Source organism: Sus scrofa, chromosome 18 (genome assembly GCF_000003025.6).
Source record: "Sus scrofa isolate TJ Tabasco breed Duroc chromosome 18, Sscrofa11.1, whole genome shotgun sequence".
NCBI classification, from domain to species: domain Eukaryota; kingdom Metazoa; phylum Chordata; class Mammalia; order Artiodactyla; family Suidae; genus Sus; species Sus scrofa.
The window spans coordinates 25,831,061-25,855,210 of NC_010460.4; the positions used below are offsets into that span (position 1 = coordinate 25,831,061).

The 24,150-nt window shown below is 37.9% G+C and overlaps 1 protein-coding gene across 10 annotated transcripts in view; it reads right to left on the reverse strand.

The window, feature by feature from the left end:
- The window catches only part of CPED1 (cadherin like and PC-esterase domain containing 1), a 282,194-nt gene that overhangs the window by 175,331 nt on the left and 82,713 nt on the right, over positions 1 to 24,150 (reverse strand). For all 10 annotated transcript variants that reach the window (XM_021078989.1, XM_005673220.3, XM_003134738.4 and 7 more), the window contains 2 exons: positions 13,222 to 13,354; positions 11,639 to 11,807 (listed from right to left, as the gene is read on the reverse strand). In XM_021078989.1, coding sequence (XP_020934648.1) covers positions 11,639 to 11,807; positions 13,222 to 13,354 — 302 coding nt within the window. The remainder of the gene's footprint in view (positions 1 to 11,638; positions 11,808 to 13,221; positions 13,355 to 24,150) is intronic.

Here is a 24,150-nt window from a genome sequence, read left to right on the forward strand (position 1 = left end):
TTTGCCTGCTATTCTAGAAGCTCAGACCCATGTTTCTAAATGATCATTTTTGATCAGGTAAGCATGGCTATGTTTGATGAATAAGTTTCTTCCTATTTAGGATAATAATCCAGGTTCGGTATTAAGAACCAATGAATGTACAAAGTTACCTGACAAACCTTTAATGGAACAATGGTAGAAATGAATGAGTGAATACAATGAATGAATAAATGAATTTTTTCGACATAAGAGAAAAAGTTGTCATCCACAGCATCACTGCCATCAACGACATAAACTTATTTTGCATTTAGGCCCTTTAAAATCCCATGCAGTTGCAAAATAACCATTCCTTTTCTAGAGCAAACCTATATCTGAAACAATATTTAACATCAATGTGGCCTGGCTAGATAAGTGTTATTTTGCAATAATTATTTAGGTTTTTATTGTAAGTCAGCTCTAGCCACACGTTTGTTTAATTTTATGCTGCTTATCTATAATTTCTATTTATATAAAATCATACTTTAAAATGAACATCCTGATGCAATTTTTAAATTTAATCCAAGCAAGAGGAGACTAAGTAATACATCAACTCATTTTACAAACTCCCAGAAGCAGGCTTTTATTCACATTCTTTCTACAGCTAACATAAATCTCCCGGGCCTACAGGAGGGCGAGATGCTCGGTGAAAAAGTCTTTTACAAGGTCTGTTCCAGAGTCTGCAGTTTTAGACGTAAAATGAAGATCGGGAGAAGAACACTTCCTCAAGTTGAAAAACTATATTGTAACTTTATACCTGCTTCCAAAGACATTACTCACTTTTACCCTGGGACTATATGAGCTATCTCACCTGACACTATGAAAGGCACTGTGTAAATACTGATGACAGATGAGGCTAACTTCATCCCAGCAACTGTGCCATGTTTCCAAAACTGAATAAAAGACATATGCATCCTTTAAAAATGGGTCCTTGTAAATAACATCTCCGCGCCCACCCCACCCCACCTTTGCCAAGGTTTGTGCCCTTCTCTGGGCACATTCGCTGACTGCATCGATGTGAGAGGGAACTGCGGGCATTGGAAATGGAAGAATGGTCCCCCCAAGGCCGATGTGGTGGTGGTGGGGAGCTGGTGATTTAGGGGCTGCACAGGAACTTGCCTTAACTTTGGTTTGCAGCGGAGATGATTCTCACAGAGACTGACTTGAGAAAAGACCGCAACGTCCTGTGTTTTCCCCTTTCTACCAAAGGGGCCCTGCCCAGAAACTCAGGTGATGCCATCCGTCTATCACATTTACCGGAAAGCCACTGGAAGATCACTGCACATTACAGGGGCTGACTTGGAGCAGGTGGAGATTAAATCGACTTGGGCACTTTTTTTACATGGTTAAAATTTTTTCAAATGATCTTTGAATTCAATTCCAAGGCCTTTATCAAGAGCTGATGACATTCAAGGAATTAGCTGCATGGAACTTTTGAACACCAAACATCAGCAAAAGAACATCTTCAAATAGGGAATGAATGCATTCAAGGTATGCCTCAACTAGATAAAATAATGATTTGGACAGGTCTTCCTGCCAGAAGTTACGAATCACTTCAGCAACACATTTTCATCAAAGTGGTCAGCTATGATCACAGGTATAAAGAATCTCCAGACATCATAAAGAACTTACAGATATGAGCGAGTCCCCTCTGCTGCGTAACTTTACAATGATGAAGGGATAACTTGCAACTTCTTACGCTAAGAACCACACTTCAATTTCTTGCTGTTTATCTATTTGACTTGTATATACAGACAGCCATGGCCGTATGTGACCAAAAGTTATAGTTAAAATGGCTGTGGAGGAGTTGTAATCTTCAAATCACTGGTATGACTGGAGTGTTTTATAACTAAATTGAGAGCTTTTTCAGGAAAGAAATTTTCAAATAAAATATCGCTTTCAGTTGGATTTATTATATTGACCAAGAACACAACATTGCCTTGACAGCAGCAAAAATGGTTGTTTTATTTATTTATTTATTTATTTATTTATTTGTCTTTTTTTTTTTTTTGCAATTTCTTGGGCTGCTCCCGTGGCATATGGAGGTTCCCAGGCTAGGGGTCGAATCGGAGCTGTAGCCACCGGCCCACGCCAGAGACACAGCAACACGGGATCTGAGCCACGTCTGTGACCTACACCACAGCTCACGGCAACGTCGGATCATTAACCCACTGAGCAAGGGCAGGGATCGAACCCGCAACCTCATGGTTCCTAGTCGGATTCGCTAACCACTGACCATGACAGGAACTCCCAAAAATGGTTGTTTTAAAACCCAATCAAAGGATATAGTAATTGAAGGCTGCTTTGGCTATTAATTTTCTTCCCCTTTCTCCATCTCTCTCCCCTTTTGAAATCTGAACATTCTTTGGAAATAGCTAACACATACATTTTAAATTATTTTTATTGTACAGAAGGGGATTTTAGAAAAATTTGGTTTATAAAGCTTCTACCTCCATTATTTCTCAAATTTGCATTAATGCTATTTTTCAACTCTCTCCAAAGCTTTAGCACATAAAGTGTTTCAGCAGCAGGCCTAATTGGAAATAAATGAGCTCATGGTTATATCTGTTATTACTTTCATACCTCCTTCAGCTGCCAGAAAGTTCTATAAATGGCCACTGATAACCAGTTTAGTGGGCTTGCCTCACTGCACAATGCATAAATCACTGCTGATTTAACTAAGTAATTTAGCCTCTGAAATCAAGACTCAGAGTACACACACACACACACACACACACACACACACACACACCCCAAATTGTACTTTGTGGAATTTTAAGAACAGTGTTTAATAAAACACTGATATCGCATGGTTAGTCTTTAAAGTAGGTTTTGGTCCTGTCCTCTACATTAACATTGAAAATTGCTTTTACGTATTTTTTCACATCTAAAAATACCGCCAGGAAGCCATATTTTGGAGGATGGTTAAATTCAGCGATTAACAGATAAGTATAATCTGTTTGTTTCCACTGAAGCAGTAAGTACTTCCATTGAAAGGTAAATAAATAGACCCTTGTTTTCCAAATCTATCTGCAGCATCAAGTACAACTTTGACCTCCAGAAGGAAATAATTGCTCTCTGGCACATTAACCCAGGAAGCTTCACTATCTCCCTCTGAGAGCAGATAACAGCATGGTCCGGAATAATCAGGCTAGATCTTGAAAAGACAAATCCCAAGGAGAGGATGAAAATGACAATGGCTGCGTGCTTTCTTGTACTACAACTGCAGCTCGAATCTGTCCTGCGGACATGACAGAGATACAGATAAGAAACTAAGCAGTAAATAAAACCTGAGCATCTAAAGACAACCAAATCACTGAGAGCTTTCTTTTCTTGATTTTTCTTAGGAAACACATCAAACCTATCACAAGAAAGCACAGCATTTCTACCAGTCATTTCTACTTAGGCTGGGGGATGTGGTGCATAAATAAAGAAAAGATTAAAACAGTTACTTGATGGAGTTCCCGTCATGGCGCAGTGGAAATGAATCCGACTAGGAACCATGAGGACAGAGGTTCAATCCCTGGCCTCGCTCAGTGGGTTAAGGATCTGGTGTTGCCATGAGCTGTGGTGTAGGTCGCAGATGTGGCTCGGATCTGGTGTTGCTGTGGCTCTGGCGTAGGTTGGCAGCTGTAGCTCTGAGTAGACCCCTAGCCTGGGAACATCCACACACAGCAGGTGTGGCCCTGAAAAGACAAAAAAAAAAAAAGTTACTTGGAATATCTAGGAGCTTCAGTTTCCCATCAAAGATGGTGAACAATATTAGGTTAAATGAGACTGAAGCCTAATTTTAACTAAAGAACAAATTAAAACGTGCGTGAAGGTGGTTAAGGCCCCAGTATTATCATCGCTGTGGCGAGGGTTCGATCTCTGGCCTGGAAAGTTCTGCATGTCATGTGCATGGCAAACAAACAAACAAAAATCTGTGTGAAAGCAATTCTGAAAGATATTTTGGACTGGCTTGGCCGCTGGTGGCAGTAGGCAGGGATGGCTGAAGTTTAGGAAGGAGGTTGCCAGTTTCTTTGAGAGGACAGGTTGGAGGAAAGTGTTTCTGTTTCCCTCCTGTGTCCCCTATGGTCCCCTGGGACAATCACTGCCTGCTCCTTCTCTGTTAAGGATGTAACACCAGCCCCAGGATTCAGATTGCTGAATGTCCTCTCAGGTGAGGAGCTGATGAGATGTGTGGGACTGCATCACATCCAGCATTCATCCTCAACCCTAGTCAGCATTCACTCTCTCAAACCCCAAGTTGGATGGATTATAATGAAGGGAAGTGTTTCTTCCCAGGGCTTTTCTACTGAGGAGAGTAGGGGGTGAGATTTTGACCAGGGAAGTCACTGAATACAGTCGTAGCAGAGAGAAGTGATCAAAAGTTGGTTTACAATGTCTGGAAACTCATTCTCATCCCTCTTTTGGATTTACCCGGCCTGCCCTCAATACTCTAATGGCTAGAATAAGTTGTGTCTGCAGGAAAACTTAAGCTCAAAGGCAAAAATAGGAGACACATGAAAAGTGTAGCTACCACAAAAGAAAAGCAACAAACTAAATGCCATATATCATGTTCCTAAAACAAATGGACTAGGGGCTCCAAGGCAATGGATAGCACACTGGACTTCCAGAACTAACGGGCCAGGAATTTAAAATAAGCACGATTAATATACTCACACTAGAAATAATGTAGATAGTAGCAGAATGAAATATAAAATAGCATCATGGAAAAGAACCAAAGGGAAAATGAGTAAGAAGTCAATAGATACAAGTAAAATGTGCTTCGTTCTCAAGCTAAGGGGTATCAGCACATAAAATGAAGGGGTCAAAATTTGGACAACAGAAGAAAGGAAGAAAGAACAGTGAGCAAAAATAATAGAAACACATTTTCCAGAGTTAAAGAGTAAAGACTTCATGCCCAAAATGAAAACACAGATAAGAAAAAAAACGTATCTAGGAGGATGTTGTGAACAGTTAGAAGAAGTAAAGGTGATAAATTTCTTGATGAAGTTTATAGGTCTGGTTTGGGGGTTTTTTCTTAAGAAAACAAAACCCCCCAGAAAGTGATTATTTCAACTAGAATTAAAAATCTACACTGTAATGATGGCATGTGGCAAAGTGGTGTAGAGAGCAAAGGATATGAGTCTTCAGGGGGAAGAATGGGAGATATTAAAAATGCAAGCTTAGTAGGAGAGAAAACAAACATAGTCTTAAATGAAGGCTATCCACTATGTGTTATGCTAAGATTGTATACCTTTTAAGATTACAGAAGAAAATCCAATCTTTTCAGTGAGAAGCAGAAAAAGACCTTTTAAACAAAACAAAAAAGAATGCATTGAAAAATTTAAAAGATAAGATGGTAGGAATAAGTCCTAACATAATCACAATCTATGTAAATCAGTTAAAAATGATACATTAAAAAATGAAGATTCTCAGATTGGATGAAAACAATAAATTCCAAAACTAAATTGACTATTAAAATAATTTATTATGAAGATATTCGTAGGAAGGGTACAAATTTTAAAAATCTATATGGGAAAACAAAAATATGAACCAAAAGAAAACTCACGGACTAAATAGCTTAATATCTCACTAAAATACAAATTAAGGCAGTAGTATCCTAAGACAAAAGAAAGCTAACAAATTCTGGATAAAGGAACCATGGAGAAAGAAGACATAGCCATCACAAATAAATAGGTAACAAACAATACAGTTTCAAAATATGCAACCAACAGAATGGCAGGGAGAAAGAGACCAACAATTGCATTTGGAGATTTTAACACATTCTACTCAGCAACTGTTAGATCGAGCAAAAAACAAAAGACATCTGCAAAATATAATTAGTAAGTGAGTCCTTAAATATATGTAGAATTCCATACCCATGTAGCAGTTTTCTTTTCAGGTACCCATGAAAGATTTTTTAAAATAGAAAGATTATTAGTCGATAAAAGAAAGCCTGGATAAATCCTAAAATAGCAGAAGCATACAGGATTTATCCTCTGATAATAATGCAATATCAAATGCTATCACTTACATATGGAATCTGAAAAAAAGGATACAATGAACTTCTTTGCAGAACAGATCCTGTCTCACAGACTTTGAAAAACTTATGGTTTCCAAAGGAGACAGGTTGGGAGGTGGGAGGATGTGCTGGGGGTTTGGGATGGAAATGCTATAAAATTTGGAAATGTAATAAATTCATTGAGTAATAAAAAATAAACACTAAAAAAATGCAATAAATTAAAAATTCAAAACAAAAGGATAGCTTAAAAGAATCTTTTGTTTAGAAACTGAATGTTATTAAATACCTTGCATTAAACAAGGCAATCATAAAGAACATTAAAAATACTTAGAATTAAATAATTCAAAATTTATGAGACACAACTAAAGCAGTACATAAAAGGAATGTATAGCTTCAGCCATTTTTACTAGGAGATAAAAAATGTTAAGTATAAAGGAGGCAAACATTCAAACCGAGAAGCTAAAAGGAACACCAGGGCAAACAAACAAAATACTAGAAGCCAAGAAATGACGCAAATAAGGGCATAAATCTGTGAAGCTGGGAACAACAACTACAAGATGATGAAAAATACTAGCAAAATAAAAACTAGTTTCTTTAAAAAGACTGATCCAATTATAAAGAACTCTGGCAATTCTAATTGAAAAACAGAAAGAAAATGCATATCTATAAAGTATAACATGAAAAAGATGAAATACCTATAGGCACAACAGCTATAAAAATGAAAACTATACACTAAAGAATTTGAATATCTGATGAAATTGATAACCCCTGCCTCCCAAATGCCAAACTTTACAAGAAGAAATTGAGACCTTAAAATGCACAAAATATTTTAGATAAATTGAAATGTCAATGCTATTTTAAAAACCTCCAAGTGTTCTCTTGCGGTGCAGCAGGTTAAGGACCCTGCCATGTTACTGCAGCAGCTTGGATCACTGCTGGGTGTAGATTTGATCCCTGACCTGGGAGTTTCCACCTGCTGTGGCACAGCCAAAAAACAAACAAACAAACAAACAAACAAACAAACAAACAAGTCCCCCAAACTCTCCAAATCTATTTTCTCAAGAGACTCGTACCAAATTCTTGAGGGTAAGCTAATCCCTACCTTATATAAGTTGTTCCGAAAAAATTGAAAAAGAGAGGTTTTCCATGTTTATTTTATGAGGCTACAATAATCTCCACTGTAAAAACTAAGTATGAGAAATACAGGAAAATGTAAGTCCACATTATTTATGAACTTAGATATAAAAACTGTAAATAAACAAATCCAACAGAGTATTGGAAAAATAGCCCAAAATTATCAAGAAGGTTTTATTTCATTTATGCAAAGAGGTTTTATCGAAAGAAATCTAGCGATTCAACACAAGATAAACTTGAGGGAAAAAATCATGATTATCTTACTGCAGAAAAAAAGTGTTTGTAAAGTTCAAAATCTTTCCATGATGAAGACTCCCAGAAAACTAAAAATAAAAAGAGAACGTCCTTGATTTGGTAAAGTTTATACATTCATATTTTTCAAAGTTACACTCTAAAAAGGTCTATAAATGAAATCATATGATGTCCTGTATTGGTTGCAAAATAAATTAGAGTTAGGGAAAGAGAATAGAGAGGTCACAGATGAAACAAGGCTCCCCATAAATTGTAAGGGCTGACATGCAACGATAGATTCACTGTAGTTAATTATACTATTCTCACTAGTTTGGCAGAGATTAAATATCAAAAACCTACTGCAGTCATTTTACTTAATGGAGAAACTTGAGATGCAGACCCTTTAAGATACTGAACTCAATAACCCTAACAGTTCTACTTTTAAAGACAGTATTGGAGATTTTGGACAACATTAGTTAAGGAAAGGGAGAAAACAAGGAAGAAGAAAAGAAGATATCCAAGAATTAAAAGGAAAAGATTAACATGACCTTATCTGCAGATAAAATACCTTGTAAAACCAATGATATTTACAGTGAAATTCTCAGAACAGGTTTATCAAGTAGATGCTCAATGTTAAAAACAATATTTCTCTCTCTTAGGAGTAACCAACTAAACAACATAATTTAAAAAACAATATCAAAAAACACTACGCAATCCAGAAATAAGCTTAAGCAAAACCACGTGAGGTTTCTGTGGAGCAGAAAAGAAGTTGTAATAAAGATCAAAGAAAATGATCTGACTCAAAGGAGAGACTTAATATTAGTGAATAATAAATTCATCAAAAATTAAACTATAAGTTCAATATTATTATATGTTGAAATTCCAGTAGGGTTTTTAACATATACTTGATATTCTAAAATGTTTACGAGGAAATAAATGTCTACAACACAGTTATTCTTGAAAAGAAAAAGCAGACAAGAGGAACCTCCCTGTCAGGCATTAAGACACACTTAGTTGCCAAAAAATAAAAATAAAAACAAGTGGGCCAACTGGAACAAAATAGGGAGCTCAGAAGCAGCCCCATATACATGTGGAAACTTATACAATCAAGGCCATGTCAGATTCATGGGGAATGATGAGTTTTTAGCCCAAGAGAACTGACTACATAGCAAAAAAAACTGGATCAAAGGTGAACTCTGGTTGCATTAAATATTTATAGGTCCAGGAAAAAAAGGACAAAGATAACAGAAAAAAAAAAAATGGAGAAGCCTGTCTTTGTGACTTAGAGATAAAGAAAGATTTCTGGAACTAAATCTCCAAAACAGGAACCATTGGAAAAATTAATTTGATTCATCAGTTGAAAAAATCAGTTAACAAAGAACATTGAGATAAAGTTAACAGATAAATGAGGAACTTAGCTATTTGCAAGAGCAGGATAAAACTTTTCATCTGTCACAAACTGGAAAAAAGGTCATATGTTGGCCTAATTCTGGGGGTATAGAAACAGACACTCCAGAGGGCAGGCTGGCATTATTTAATTCTTTCAAATGAACCCATATCTGATGATCCAGCAATTCCAGTTTTGTGTGTATATTCTCCAGAAAATTATATGCAGGTTCATAAAGAGTCAGATACAAGGATCTGTATATTAGACGTATTGTTTTCACTGTGTCCATCACTGGAACAGGGGATAGGTAAACTATAATGGAATACACATCAGTAATACCGTAAATCAGTGAAAAGCAACGCAAAAGAGGTACACATAGCAAGGTGGATGGCTCCTTCCTAAGAAAACATAGTGTCACATTTTTTATGAAGTTAGAAAAAGAAAAATATCTAATACAATGTAGTTTACATGCTAAAAACACTTGTATGCATAACAAAATAAAAATGTTTATTTTAGAAGAACATGCACAAAAAGAGACATTAAATATTATAATGATAGCCTTTGAGGGGAAGGAGAATTGAGTAGGAAGTGGAAATAAAATGTATTAAATAAAACATTTAAAAAAGAGAGGAGTTTTGCACATACAGATGTTGCAAGTTCCACAAGGACAGGAATTTTGGTCTCTGCCCAACACATGTTGAGTGCACGAATGTGACGTGAGTTGAGAAATGTGATTCTTGTATCTCTCTATACCTGAGTTCCAATTATTTGGTTGACTCATATGAAACCGCATATAGGTTTATAGGTCAGAAACGGCCCACTGTCAGCAATTTCATACAATTAAACTTAATAGAAAAGGGAAATTAGGGAATAATTAACGGCACTGAGGAAAATATAAATAACCACTGTGAAGACCTGAAGGAAATAAAATGAAAATTAAACCAAATTAGATTCCACTCTTTCATGATTAATTAAAAACCATATATACTGATACAATTGAGATAAGATGATTGTCCTTAAAATAAACCACCCTGAAGACCCACGTCATCAGCGTCATTTCCTTAAAATACCAGCTGTGTTAGTAGGCGATATAACACGTGCATCTTTTTTCGTGCTGACCTGTTTTTTAATTGATAATATTTAAATGTGTGTATTTTAATATTTAATATTAAATATTTAAATTTAATATTAAATATTTGAATCTTTAAATTTTTTTAAACCATTGGAAGATTTTTCAAAACTTTCTTTCTTTCTTTTTTTTTTTTTTTTGTCTTTTTTGGGCCTCGCCGTGGCACATGGAAGTTCCCAGGCAAGGGATCGAATCAGAGCTATAGTTGCCGGCCTACACCACAGCCACAGCAATGTGGGATCTAAGCCACATCTGCAACCTACACCACAGCTCACAGCAATGCCAGGTCCTTAACCCACTGAGTGAGGCAGGGATCAAACCCACATCTTCATGGATAATAGTTGGGTTTGTTACCACTGAGCCACGATGGGAACTGCTCCGAAACTTAAAGTACAGTTTATGTAAGATACATTCTGAAAAGTATCAAATACAGTCACTTTTCCTTTTTTGGCCACACCCTCGGCAATGGAGGTTCCATTACAGCTGTGGCAACGCCAGATCCTTAACCCACTGTGCCACAGCAGGAACTCCTACAGTCACTTTTAAATCTCTTGAAACTGTGAAAGGCACTTATGCCTTCTTTATTTTTAAACCATTTTATTATGATTCAAATTAAAAAATCTGCACATATTTAATGTATACAACTTGATGAGTTCAGAGATAAGTAGACACCCATGAAACATCACCAAAACTAAGGCATAAATGTTATCTGTCCCCTGCAGAAGTTTCCTCCAACTCTATTTATTTACTTACTTAGTGATAAGAACACTTAGCATCTGTCTTCTTAACAAACCTCAATGTCATCAACTACAGGCACTAAGCTGTAAGTGGATCTCTAGGACTTACTCATCTAACATAACCGAACCTTTTGACCCTTAGACTAGCACTTTCCCATGTCCCTCTCATCCCAGCCCCTGATAACCACCATTCTAGTCTCTGCTTCTGTGAGTTTGACTAGTTAAGATTCCTTCTATAAGAAGGATCACGCGATACTTGTTCTACGGAGGCATATTTGGTTTTACAGAAACAATTATTCAGAAAATAGCTAAGAGGAAGTGGAAGGAAATGGAAGGAACACGCACGCGTGTTTCCCCTTAACTGTACTCTGAAAAGACTACTTCGGTTAAATCAGAAACACCTTAGAATGTATCACATAAGTTCTCACTAGACCTGAGCGAATCTGAATTACCTTTTAGAACTAAACTTTTTGGAGGTCATTATGAAGTTCTTCCCTGAAAACGTTCTCATCATGCTTTATGTCATGGCTCCCTATGTTAAGCACCCTTGGGAGTGTTGATTTTCACGCAGCAAATATTCCATATTGAACGGTGAAATGAAATAGGCATTACGCGTCCTAAAAATAAGCAAAAAGCGCAAGGGCAAAATTATGTTTTCTTTTGTTGCACTGACTGCATTTTTCTTGAATAAGTGGAAAAGTCAAGTAGAACAGACCACAGCTGAGAACTGGCTCGATAATGGGTCAAAGAACTGAACTAAAATGATGAATTGAGGAAAAAAAGAGGTAGCCTTTGTGATCCCTAGTGAATTAAGCTGTTTTCAGTTCATGTTTGAACCTGTACCTATTAAATGAAAATCTCTGCTTGCAGCAATAAAACGATACAATCTCTGTTGCACAGGATTTGATCATCATGAAGGCTGGAGAAAGGCAGCCCCACTCACTTTACGTATCTTCCATATACTTCGTGGAAATACCTCCGGGTGGAAAGGTTACCTTGACAGTGAAGCGTTTTTTCTTTGGTGGATTCCAGACCGTGCCAGTGGAGTGAATGAACGCACGCAGAGGAGATAAGGACGTCACCAGCACATATGCTTTCAGGATTACAGACAGATCTTTGGCTTGTAAGACTGTTTCTCGGGGAGCAAGGACTGTGGTTTGATTCCTAAAAAATAAACAACATAGACAAAGCTCCATAATTTGGGGCGAGTATGTAATTTTCAAATGACCTCAGAACTGTGTACACCTTGCTTCTCCTTTGTTGGACCCCAGCCTTCACTGTGTGGGTTTCCTTGAACAATGTTGAAAATAGTACCTAATATAAGGTTTAACTATCTTAAAAAAAATTAAATTAGTCTCATCTGGTACCAACACAGCAAAAGTGATACAAATTACAGCTTAGGAAACACCTAAAATTTTCTGATTCCGCCTTCTCTTGCCTTGGCTCTATCTTTTCTTTCACAAGAAAAGACATAAAGTTTCTCAACAGTAGACAGGTCACCAAAATACGTTCCCTACAAAATTTGATTCAAATCCCTATAGAATTTGATTCTACTTAATAATCTGCACCACAGTTATTTAAGGGTTAATTTAAGGGATGGAATTATTACAAAACACTTCAGTCTAAAAAGGAAAAATAGCATTAGTTTAATATTTTGTGATGAAAACAAATATACTTTCATCATAAATGATACGAAAATGTATAGTTATTTTCTTTTCTGCACCATATTTCTTATATTTCAACTAAGTTCAATTAATGAAAAGAGTGTGCTATTTCATCTTTTGAAGTCTAGGTAAGCAGAAATGCATTTGATTCTTCAATAAATACCATTAATTGTGGAAATACTACCTAATAGTTGTAAAATTACATGAGGTTGGAGTCCCATTGTGGCTCAGTGGTAACAAACCCAACTAGTTCCACTGGCTCTGTTCAGTGGGTTAGGGATCCAAGGTTGCCGTGAGCTGTGGTGTAGGTTGCAGATGTGGCTCAAATTTGACCCCTAGCCTGGGAACCTCCATATGCTGTGGGTGCAGCCCTAAAAAGACAATAAAATATAATAACATGAGGCAAACCATTTTGTGTCTTGGATAAGATAACTAAAATCTCTTAGTTTTTCACATGAGAAACACTACATGACAAAATCATTTCCCTGGAGGTAACCTGGATAACTGGGCACCCTACAGTTGCTTTCTTAGCTCCTGGGACCCAAAAAAATGTAACTAGAAAAAAATAATTCAGCCATACTCACAGACTAAGACATGCCATTTGAGTATAAAACAGAAGTTAAAAAGTTACAGTTTCACATTGTCAAGGTTTTAAATTCAATTTTCATTACTATAACTTCCTAGAGAAGAGTCCTATTTACTTAAATGTTTATTATATGGCAGGAGACATTTGAATTAGTCTAGAAGAAAATCAATGATTACATTCTTTGTTAAGAAGAGATCAATGAAAATTTATGTAACCTAACCTCATAATTCAAACATGTAAACCTCTTTAGATCTGTTCAGAGCTCGTCTTGTGTTAGCTATCTCCTAAAACGCATGCTTGATATAACAATTCAAGATGATTAGCTTACAGCTGTTCACGTCTCCAGTCCCCTGGTTTCCACGTACGTGACTTCGCTGTCTTTAAAAGGTGACTTGAAGTACTCAGCTTTAACTGTGTGCTCTGATCCAGACATACAGAGGGGCTCACCGGAAGCTGCAATTCTGAAAAGATTCAAAGGAGCAAAAGACAGTCATTCTATTGTTTCCTCTGGGGATGGCTTCCAAAGTAAGAGTCAGCTGTGTCAAACTACAGGGTCCCTAGGAAGTACGCAGTCAGTTTTCTCCCCGTTCTGAATCAGAGTTAGATCCATCAAGTATGCATGTTTAGAGAGGCCTTTGCTTTGTAGGATGTTCTCCTACCACAGACTAGAAAAACAACTGTTATAACTGATTTCACATTTTCTCGCTCAGAAGGGGCAGCGGATAAGATGTCTCCATCTGCCCCGTACTAAGAGGGTCTACCTTCCACGCACCCTTGAAAGGGGATGGTGACTTAGGAGCTGCCTTCTGCTTGCCAAGAGGATGTTACATAAGCAACTTATGTTGATTTCCTGACAATACAGTCCTTCACGTGCTGGAGTTTGTCATGATTCATGACCTCATCAACTTCAACAATGCTTTATTGTTTTGAAAAATATTATTTAGTGGGTTTTTGAAGCATATAAAAGACCAAAAACCATGACTCATTTCCAAAACCTCATACTGATATTTTTTAAAAATAGATGCATGTACATGCTTAGAAAACTCAAAGTGTACAGAAAGCTATCAAATGAAAAGAAAATGCACCAGGCCATCCCGATCTTTCTAGGACTTCTCCCCACCAAAACCAGTGCTTACACATTCACTTTTGAAGTTGAGACAAGCACACAATGGATAATAGAAGATGGATACAAATATCAACATATCTATATAAACCTATACATGTACATTTTTTTTTAATTCTCTAAAAGAGACATTATAATGGTCCATGTCTAATTTATTTACTACTAATCTATCCTGGAGTCCTTTCCATATCAGTATATACAGAATTACCTTATATTTCTTAATGGCTTAGAATGTCCCATTAAATGAATATACTTTTAACGTAAGCATTCCCTTATTGTTGTGCATTTAGATTATTTTTGTAATGTTTTTCTTTTGCTATTTCAAAAACACTACAATGACCGCTCTTATGCATCTATTTTGGTATACTTCTACAAGTTTATCTAGGGGGTGAATTCTAGACTGTCCTTGTAATTGCCATGTCAATGGGTAAATGCATTGTATATTTGATCGACATTACTCGATTGCCTTCTAAAAAGGTTCCCCAATTTCACTCTCTCCAACAGCATACGAGAGTTGTTGTTTCTGCACTGCCAGGTCACAGTGCTTTATTTTTAAATTATACAATTTATCTAGCTCCCCAAATGGAACAAAGCCTTTAAATTATTTTCCCCCTTGTGCACATTTCATCAATACTAACCTAGTCTAATTTAAAACACTTCACATTCTTAAGTAAAAGTCAGCAGAAGTCAAGCTGTTCAATGTATTCCCATATCTCATTATTTAGCACAGTGTGATCTTTCTCCAAAAAATGATAGCCTATTTGTAAGGCTTCCTTATTAATGAAGTTCTAATACATCATAATAAGGGAAACATTCAAGTTGCTTATTTCTGGACGTGACAAATGAAGAGTCATTAAGGTAATTTCTTTCCTTGAGGATCACAATTTCAAAAGAGTTTAAGCGTTTACATAATCCTCTACATTTACAATAAGAAAATAAGTGTTCCTTTTTTTCACTGAATATACTTTTTTTTTAGAATTCACAACTAAGGAAAATTTTCATCTCTCCAGAGGAGCGAGCTACTTTGTAGTGCCTTTTGTATAGTATGAGAACAGTGTAACTTACCCTAACTTCCCTTTTTCCCTTGCTGCCAGGAAGCACAGCAGCAGTGTGAAGCCCAAGCAGAGATGACTGAAAAAGCTAGGCATACTGTTTCATCAAGGTAGTAGCTCAACAGTTTAGAAAGTAGTCAGCAAATATGAAAAAGAATATGCAATTTTATGTCATCTTTTTCTGGTCTAGTTTAAGCGGAAGCACTTATCGTAGGTAGTTGAAGGAATCCAATACAGGAAATGCCAAATATGGCAAATCTCCACATCAGCCCCTGAAAACTGTGACTGAAGAGTGGTATTGAATATTGATTAAAGTAATTTTTACCTTTTGTGACTTTATATTATTCCAGGTTTGGAGGTTACTTTTAATGATTCTGAAAACACACATACAGGCACACACACACACAAACCCTCACATCTTTAATTAGATGTCCCGACATCTAAAATTATTCTCATTTCCCTTGATTTACAGTAAAAATTCAAAACAAGCTCCATTAATATCTTAAAAAACAGCAACTGCGTTTTAGCGAGCTTTAATAAATAACTGTGGAAACTTTACACCCTAGGTTCTTATTTAACAGAGTCAAAGCTATGTCCGTAGTCACTGCTCCCTATCCTTCATTGGACATACCTATCAAGGTTCCCCCAATAGACCAGTCCAAGACACTTATTTTATTTTATTTTATTTTTGGGTTTTTTTTTTTTTTTGCCTTTTTTAGGGCCACTCCCATGGCATATGGAGGTTCCCAGGCTAGGGATCTAATCGGAGCTGTAGCCGCCGGCCTACACCACAGTCACAGCAATGCGGGATCCGAGTTGCCTCTATGACCTACACCACAGCTCACGGCAACGCCAGATCCTTAACCCACTGAGTGAGGCCAGAGATTGAACCTGCAACCTCATGGTTCCTAGTCAGATTCGTTAACCACTGTGCCATGACGGGAACTCCCAAGACAAATTTTAATATTTCATTGCCCTTCTCCCTTGACCCCCAAACACACAGAGGAGCCTCAAAATCTCCTACCTACAATGCCAAAACTAGCTCTGGTTTTGCTGCTGGAAGGGGGACCCCTTCCAGGCCCCAAGAATGGGCTCTTGTCTAACACTCAGAAATGAACTGTCCAAGGAGACACATGTACTGACAAAGCAAGAGACTATCAGAAAGGGGCGCCTGGGCAGAGAGCAGCAGGGTAAGGGAACCCAGGAGACCTGCTCTGCCACGTGGTTCACAGTTTCCAGTTTTATGAGAATGGGGTTAGTTTCCGGGTGGTCTCTGGCCAGGCATCCTGCTCGGCCCGTACTTGGTCTGGCCTGGGTCCTACTTGGTAGTGCACGCACCTCTCAGGAGAGTGAACTCCAACTCCAAGAATCCTGGGAGGTGGGTCCCCCCACCTCCCAAGGGCCTCTCCTCAATCCCCCGGTTTGTCTTCAGGGCAATACCGAGTTCCTCATCAGGGCCTCCTGCTATGAGACAGCTCATGCAAGGGCTATTGTTGTGCTTGGCCAGGGTGGGCAGGTTGGGTCTATGGTCCCCTAACAGTTTGGAAGGAATTTGGCAGGTGAGGCTCTATGACACAGTCTTCCAAATGGTCTTGTAATTCATTAACAGGTTAAGTACTAAATATTTTCAGAAAGTAATTAAATACGGAGAGCCAGCATGCCTCTTTTGGGTCTTCCCACTCCACACAATGATGATAGAATGGGTAGCAGATATGGATGTGAAGTATCACATGTACTTTTATTTACTGACTACTCTTCTCTTATTTTAAAGAGTCCTGAAGCCGTAACTTGACTGCTCACTCAGAGTAAAAACCAACAATATGTTACGGATGCATGGAGACTGCTCTTTTGTGCCTTCTAATATCTGGCTGGCCAGGTTCTGAGTACATGCTGACTGTGGTGCAATTTTCTGTAAAGGAAGATTAAACCTGGGTTTTCATTTTGAGTCTTGGCAACCAAATCTTAATGGGCCGGTGACATTGTCAACATGTCTTCTAGAATCCAGGATGTGATTTTCCAGGAATCTTCTAAACTTCCCACATCATGGAACATAATGCGGATACAGATGTGCAGTAAATATCTGTTGTGGTAATGAACTAGTTTTGGGGGAGTTAAGCTAATGTGCAGTTAGAGAACAAAATGAACATTCCAGTGTATTAAACATATTTTATTGGGTTATTTATTCTTTCCCTTCTATGCAGCATATAATCATATACATCACAGGCAAAGACTAAACACTGGAAAACACTTGTACTAGCTGCCAAAGATTAGCTGCCAAATTTATATTGTATTTGATTTATTGTTTTGCCCCATAGCTAATAATTAATAGGAAAGAAATAGTGAAAATATAATTATATTTCACAAATGCTTAAATACTGTCTTGCAAGTTCCTATTAGGAAGCTAAACTTAGCCAATATTTTCTTATTTTGGAACTACCAATGAAAATAAAAGCCCTTAATTAATAATTAACAACCGGTTTTGAGATTAAAAGTGTAAATAAGCATCATTTACGAATGTATGCATTGTTCTTCTCGCCTGAGGGCATTTACAAGCCTTACTTCTTAGCCTCCAAATATACCCTCAGAACTTCCAAACACAGCGAATATAAGTTGATAAATGCACAAACTGAAGTCATAGTTGGGAAATAACTCCATCAGTCAGGGTGCTGAGAGAAAATGGCAGAGTCAAAGGGGTAAATGAAGAGACGACTAACTGAGGGATTACCAAAGACTAGAAACTAAGAGACTATTAAAGAAGTGGCTGAGAACGAACACAATGGCAGGTAAGGGAAATCAACAGCAGGTAGCAGAGCTCCCCTGCACTGATAAACGGAAGCTCTTACCACTCCAAGCCCAGGAGGGAGCCCTTTACACACGCAGGCAGAGGGCACAGCTATGAGAAAGGGTGGACAGCAAGAGCTACAGCCACAGGGAAAGGCACACAGGCACTTCCAAGCCAGGGTCCCACAGGGAAGCAGCCAAGGAATAAGTGGCCTAACATTCTCTACCCCTGAGCAATGATCTCCTGCAGAAGTCAAGAGACAAGGGAGCCCTGTTGATGCTGTCTGTGGGGGGCAGCTTCCTGGGGAAGGGTCCAGAGGGAACCTTGGAAGGGCCAATGTACAAACCCTATACTTAGCAAATACAAATTTGGGCCCTGGTCTTCTTACTAGCCACATGTCCTAGAGAAAAAATTACATGCGTATATGTTGGTATGTGTGTCTACACATATAGAAAGAGTGAGTGGAAGAGAAATAATATTAGCTTTGATCTCAAATAAGAGCATCTGTATATGGGAGCAGGGCATGGTTTAGGCTGAACCATGTGAAACTGCCTTTTGTTAGGTCAAAAATGATTGAATGTTGATCATGTATCAGCGATTTTATAAAGTTTTTCTTACTGCACTATGGTGGCTATTGAAGGGAAGAAAGAGAAGTAATAAACATACAACTTTCAGGCTGAGTAATATTCCATTGTATATATGTACCACATCTTTCCTATAAAAAAGGAATGAAATAATGGTATTTGCAGCAACATGGAAGGTCTTATAAATTACCATGCTAAATGAAGTAGTCAGACAGTGAGACACAAATGTCATATGCTATCACCTATATATGGAATCTAAAAAAAGGATACAATGACCTCCTTTGCAGAACCAAAACTTACCCACAGACTTTGAGTCTTATGGTTACCAAAGGAGAAAGGAAGGCTGAGCAGGGAGGGATGGGCTAGGGGTTTTGGATGGAAATGTTATAAAATTGGGTTGTGATGACGGTTGTACACCTATAAATATAATAAAATTCATGAGTTTTTTTTTAAAAAAAACATACAACTTGCAAAAGAAGATTTCAGAGCTAGAATGTCTGTTCAGAGCTAGAATGTCTGTGGGTAGGAATGACGAAAGAGAGTGATGGGTAATTTTACATGTCAACTTGACTGGGCCAAGAGATGCCCAGATAGCTGGTTAAACATCACTTGTGGGTGTGTCTGGGAGGGTGTTTCTGGTGGAGATGAGCATTTGGATTGGCGGACTGAGTAAAGCAGACAGCTCGCCTCAGTGTGGATGAGCCTCATCCAAGCCTTCGAGGGCTTGATTAGAACTAAAAGGCAGAGGAAGGCTGAATTTGCTCTCTGTCGGACTGATTGAACACGGACATGGATGTTCTCTTGCCCTCAGCATACTGATTCCTAGGCCTTTAGATCCAGACTGGAACCTACAGCACTGACTCGCTATACCAGCAGCTTTCCTGCATCTCCCATGTGCCGATGGCAGATGGTGGGACTTCTCAGGCTCCAAAATCATGTGAGCCAAGACCTGACAATAAATCTCTGTCTCTCCCTTCATAGATAGATAGATAGATAGATAGATAGATAGATAGATAGATAGATAGGTAGATAGGTAGGTAGATAGGCAGATAGGCTCAGTAGTCCCTCCTTCTTTTTTCATTCCAAGATTCCCCATGGCTGTCTGAAATCTAGGATAGTACCAGTCCCTATATAGACTATGTTTTTGCTATACATGAATACCTATAATAAAAATTATCATTGAGGAACAGTAAGAGATGAATAACAATAACTAACAAGAAAATAGAATAATTATACCAATATACTGCAATAAATGTTACACGATTGTGGCCTCTCTCCTTACCTGTCACAAAATATCTTATCGTAAAACTGTAATGCCTTTTCCAGTGTTGCTAAGCACATATCATGCACTGCAGCTGCAACTTTTGCAGGGTGAAGTGCTTCAGCACAATTAGCACCAATTTCTTTTTCTTCTTCACCTTTTCATGGAGAGGAGAGTCATTCTCAGCATATATTTTTTTTCTTTCTTTATTAAGCGGAGAATCTTTACTTAAACGAAGCACTCTGCAGCTTCTATTTAGCATATCTGAATTGCTAGCATCACTACTCTTGAGCTTGGGGGCCATTATTAAATAAAATAAGGGTGACTTGGACACAAGCTCTGCGATGCTGAGAGAGTCCATCTGATGATGGAATTGGTTACTACGTGATTAACAGATGGGAGGCACTGGACCAACGGATGATTCATGGCCCATATGGGATGGCACAGGACAGTGAGAGATTTCATCATGCTGCTTAGAAAGCTGCGTGGACTTTCAAATTCTTGAATTGTTTATTTCTGGAATTTTCCATGTAATATTTTTGGACGATGATTGACCACATGGACTTGAATCCTTGGAAAGTGAAACCACAGATAAGGAGGCTATGTTTATATATATCTGTATATCCTACTAGTTGTTTCCCTGGAGAATCCTGACTAGTACAGGGGATGATCTTAAAATCACTCCACGGGTATTTAGCATATGCTTTGACAACTAGAGATGCGCTGCCCAAATTCTATCAATTCCTAGAAGAGGAACGTCTTCACTGCTAAATCTGTTTTCTCCCTTGCGTGAGGAGGAAAAAGCAGAGCAGCCAGCAGCGTGGGCACTAGACAAATATACACTGAACAAATAACTGGATGATATCTAAGGTCTTTTACAATTCTAAATTTCTGCAATCCGAGGTGAAATGTTATATTTTCCAATATACACCACATATGACTTAGTGGAGAATATAAGTGAAAAGGGCCCAAGGGCCAGAACTGAAATGCAGCCCCTCTGTGAACTCAGGTGTGTGTTCCAGCGATCCTGAGTGCTCTGCAGGATCAACCAGCTATTTTATTTGCCGGAGGCCCAAAGAAACCTCGTAGAAGAGACCATAGCTGCACCCTCTGTGGGTTCCCACACACTGAGAAAGTATTTGGGGAACACCAACCACCCTTTCACCTCTCGAGCAGTCTACACATGGGAAGATAGTCAAGTTCACAGACTGAGTTGCTTGCGGGCAGTTAGAGAGGAGGGATTATTTTCAGGGCATCAGAGAGTATTCTCAGGTCATTGGCCTGTAAATTCCATGAGGACAAAGATTCTGGGTTCTTCCCTCCACTGCCAAGCATAGGCTGGCACTGAACACAGGGGCTTAACAATTCCTTCTTACCCACATTACAAGAGATAGGTGCATTGGGCATAGAAAACAGTGGCTGACATGAAGAATGTGCAGGTAAAATGATGAGTGGCTTGGCTAAAGTTGTATGAGGTAACCCTTCAAAAAAAAAAAAAAAAAAAAAAAAAAAAAAACCTAAGAAATGAGTGAAACCTGGGCAGGAGTCATTTTTCTCTCTCCAAGTCAGCGTGGTGTTTGTCACAGTGATGTGCTTTGCTATGATCACATCAGGACACTGCGACCCCACTGGGGCAGCTCCAGGGATGGGCAGAGACAGACACCCAAGGAGAACCGTCTAAATCCAGGAGGCCTCAGATCAGCCGAGCTCCCAGAACCCATGCAGAGCACAGGAAGCCATGGGAAAGAAGGCCCAGAGGACGGCTGCCCCTTGTAAGGGATGATTTGGGGGCGCAGCCATAAAGATACATGTTCTAATTTGTCCAGCTCATTGTCATTTAGTTGCTAACCAATATTTTTTCAAAAATATTTTACAAATGATATTCCAAATAACATGTATTTTAAAAAATCCTAATTTCTGTCTATAAATGGATTCCTATTCGTAGCTATGACCACGAGCTAATTCCTTACGTTTTCTGTGTCTTTATGTGAAAAATGAGAATAATAATAATGGGAATAAGAAGCAGAACTTAATTGACATAGATGTTGCCAGGATTAAATAGGAAATTTCCCATAAAGTCCTTTGCACAGCACTGGGCATATGTTAAATGCTCAGAAAATGTTAAATAGCTACTAGTAGTAATAGTTTAGTATAATCCTTTTCTGTAACATAGAAAATCTATTTATAATTTTGGAAACTTCAAAGTGTAACTAAAATGTTATTCCTTTTGACTGCAACACTATGGGCTTCTCACCACTGCTATCAAACTAAAGCTAATCTTTTAAATTCTCTTTTATACAATTCTTAAACATCAGACATTTGACATTAGTTAATCAGGAACAATGCAGGAAGTATGTGTAATAAGCATAAATGTGTGGACCAAAATAAAACTTAGCATCTTTACTTTAAGAGGCATGTAAAGATATACACAGTTTTCAGCGACTTTCCTCAAGTTTAGCATTGTGGTAGCCCAGCAAAGCAGTTCATTTCCTGCTCTGATTCTGCTATTTAAAGGAGTTCTGTATTAAGGCTAGGTTTCTATAGATGGGGTAAGCTTAGGACTGACCAGTTACTGCAATATTTAAGTCTATTCTGCTGTATTTTGTTCAGGGAGAGATTCTGCAAACAAACAGCACAATTAGCTCTTAGTCAACTCATGACACATAAATAAAACTCCATAGACTATTCATGACACAGACAAAACTCTTGGACTATTTCCACACACTTGACCTAAACTTGAACTTAGATGATATAATATGAAGATTTATATACTGCAAATACATCAATTCCTTAACACAATTTTACCTTCATCTTATGCAAGTGGCATTGGCCAAAGAATATCTTTGAGAGAACATATGTACCAAACATATAAAGGCACTATTAATACAAGAGTCTAGCTTAATCAGGCAATTCAAAGTTTCTTTTTCAAGACATAAGCCTTATTGTTTTATTACCTATTTGGCTTTGAGACCAAGAATTTACACAATATAGTTGTAGTTTTTTTTTCCCTATGCTGTAACCATATAAGGGTACATCAAATCACAAACACAAACAGCATAGTAATTCAATATAATACTTTTTTGGAGGAAAAAAAGAATAACTTCCATTTTATTTTATATGAAATGAGATGCAGGCAATGTGCTGATGTAAGTGGAGACAAAATCTGTGCTATGAAAATGACCAGATCAATTTCATAGCAGTGTCCTTTAAAGGGACAGTCATTGCATAAAGTTTTCCCCAACTAACCAATCAATCAATCAAGTGCTTACTGAGCACTCAGTAAATGCAAGCCATAAATGTTCTCCTTTCTGTTCTTTTTCGCTGCAAGTGTCAAAGTCAGGCAATTCTACAAAAACAATTTTCCCCACGGACTGTTCTATGTTTTGACCATGACAACATAAGAACCTTGAATTCTGCTCATTTTCCTTGGTAATAAAAGCTATGTCTAGACTACTACTTCAATTTTCTTGCCCCTATGATTTCACTGCAATGACCAAGCAGCATGAAAGATTGTTTTATTACTTTATGGCAGCTTAATTTTGCCTTGATGTTTTTCTACATGAATTTTCCAGGGGAAAAGAAAAGGCAAAAAAAAAAAAAATGCTTGGCCACTTCAGCAAGGCCGAAGATGAATAATTTGGTATAAATTAATGAGCATCATTAATAACAATTTGAAACACAGCCTCCAACAAATATTAGTACCTAGAGTGCAACAAATATGATTACAGAATAGCTGTCTAAGCCCACTCACTGTGACAATAAGTTAATCACTTTATTAATATCAAACTTTTTCTCAAAAACACTGTCTGGAGTAAACCTTGAAATATTGATATCATTTACATCAGAATAATTAATGACTTACAGAAATTTGTAACAGTGATTCCAAATTGTTTTTAAGTATATTGAAGTCAATCTCAAATTTAAATGTAAGGAGTTCCCATTGTGGCTCAGCAGTAATGAACCCAACCAGTATCCATGAGGGTGCAAGTTTGATCCCTGGCCTCGCTCAGTGGGTTAAGGATCCGGTGGTGCCGTGAGCTGCGGTGTGGGTCACAGAGTTGGCTCGGATCTGGAGATGCCATGGCTATGGCATAGGCCAGCAGCTGCAGCTCTGATTTGCCCCCTTGCCTGGGAACTTACTACATGCCACATATGCAGCCCAAAAAAAAAGAAAGAAAAAAAATTTAAATGTAAGACACAAACACAGTGAGTCATTGCTCCTATTTTAAATGAAATCATGCATTACTATAGCTCTTCTTTAATGGCAACTTCCCAGACCAACTCGATCTTCCATTTTCCCACCTATATTTTTGGTATAATAATATGTACATGGTATTGCTGCCAATTTCCTTCTCCACTTCCACAGCATTTACAAATAAACATACCATGTGTGAACCAGGTATTTAAAATATCTTCAGAGTGAGACAAAATTTAAAACATGCGAAGATCAGTCAG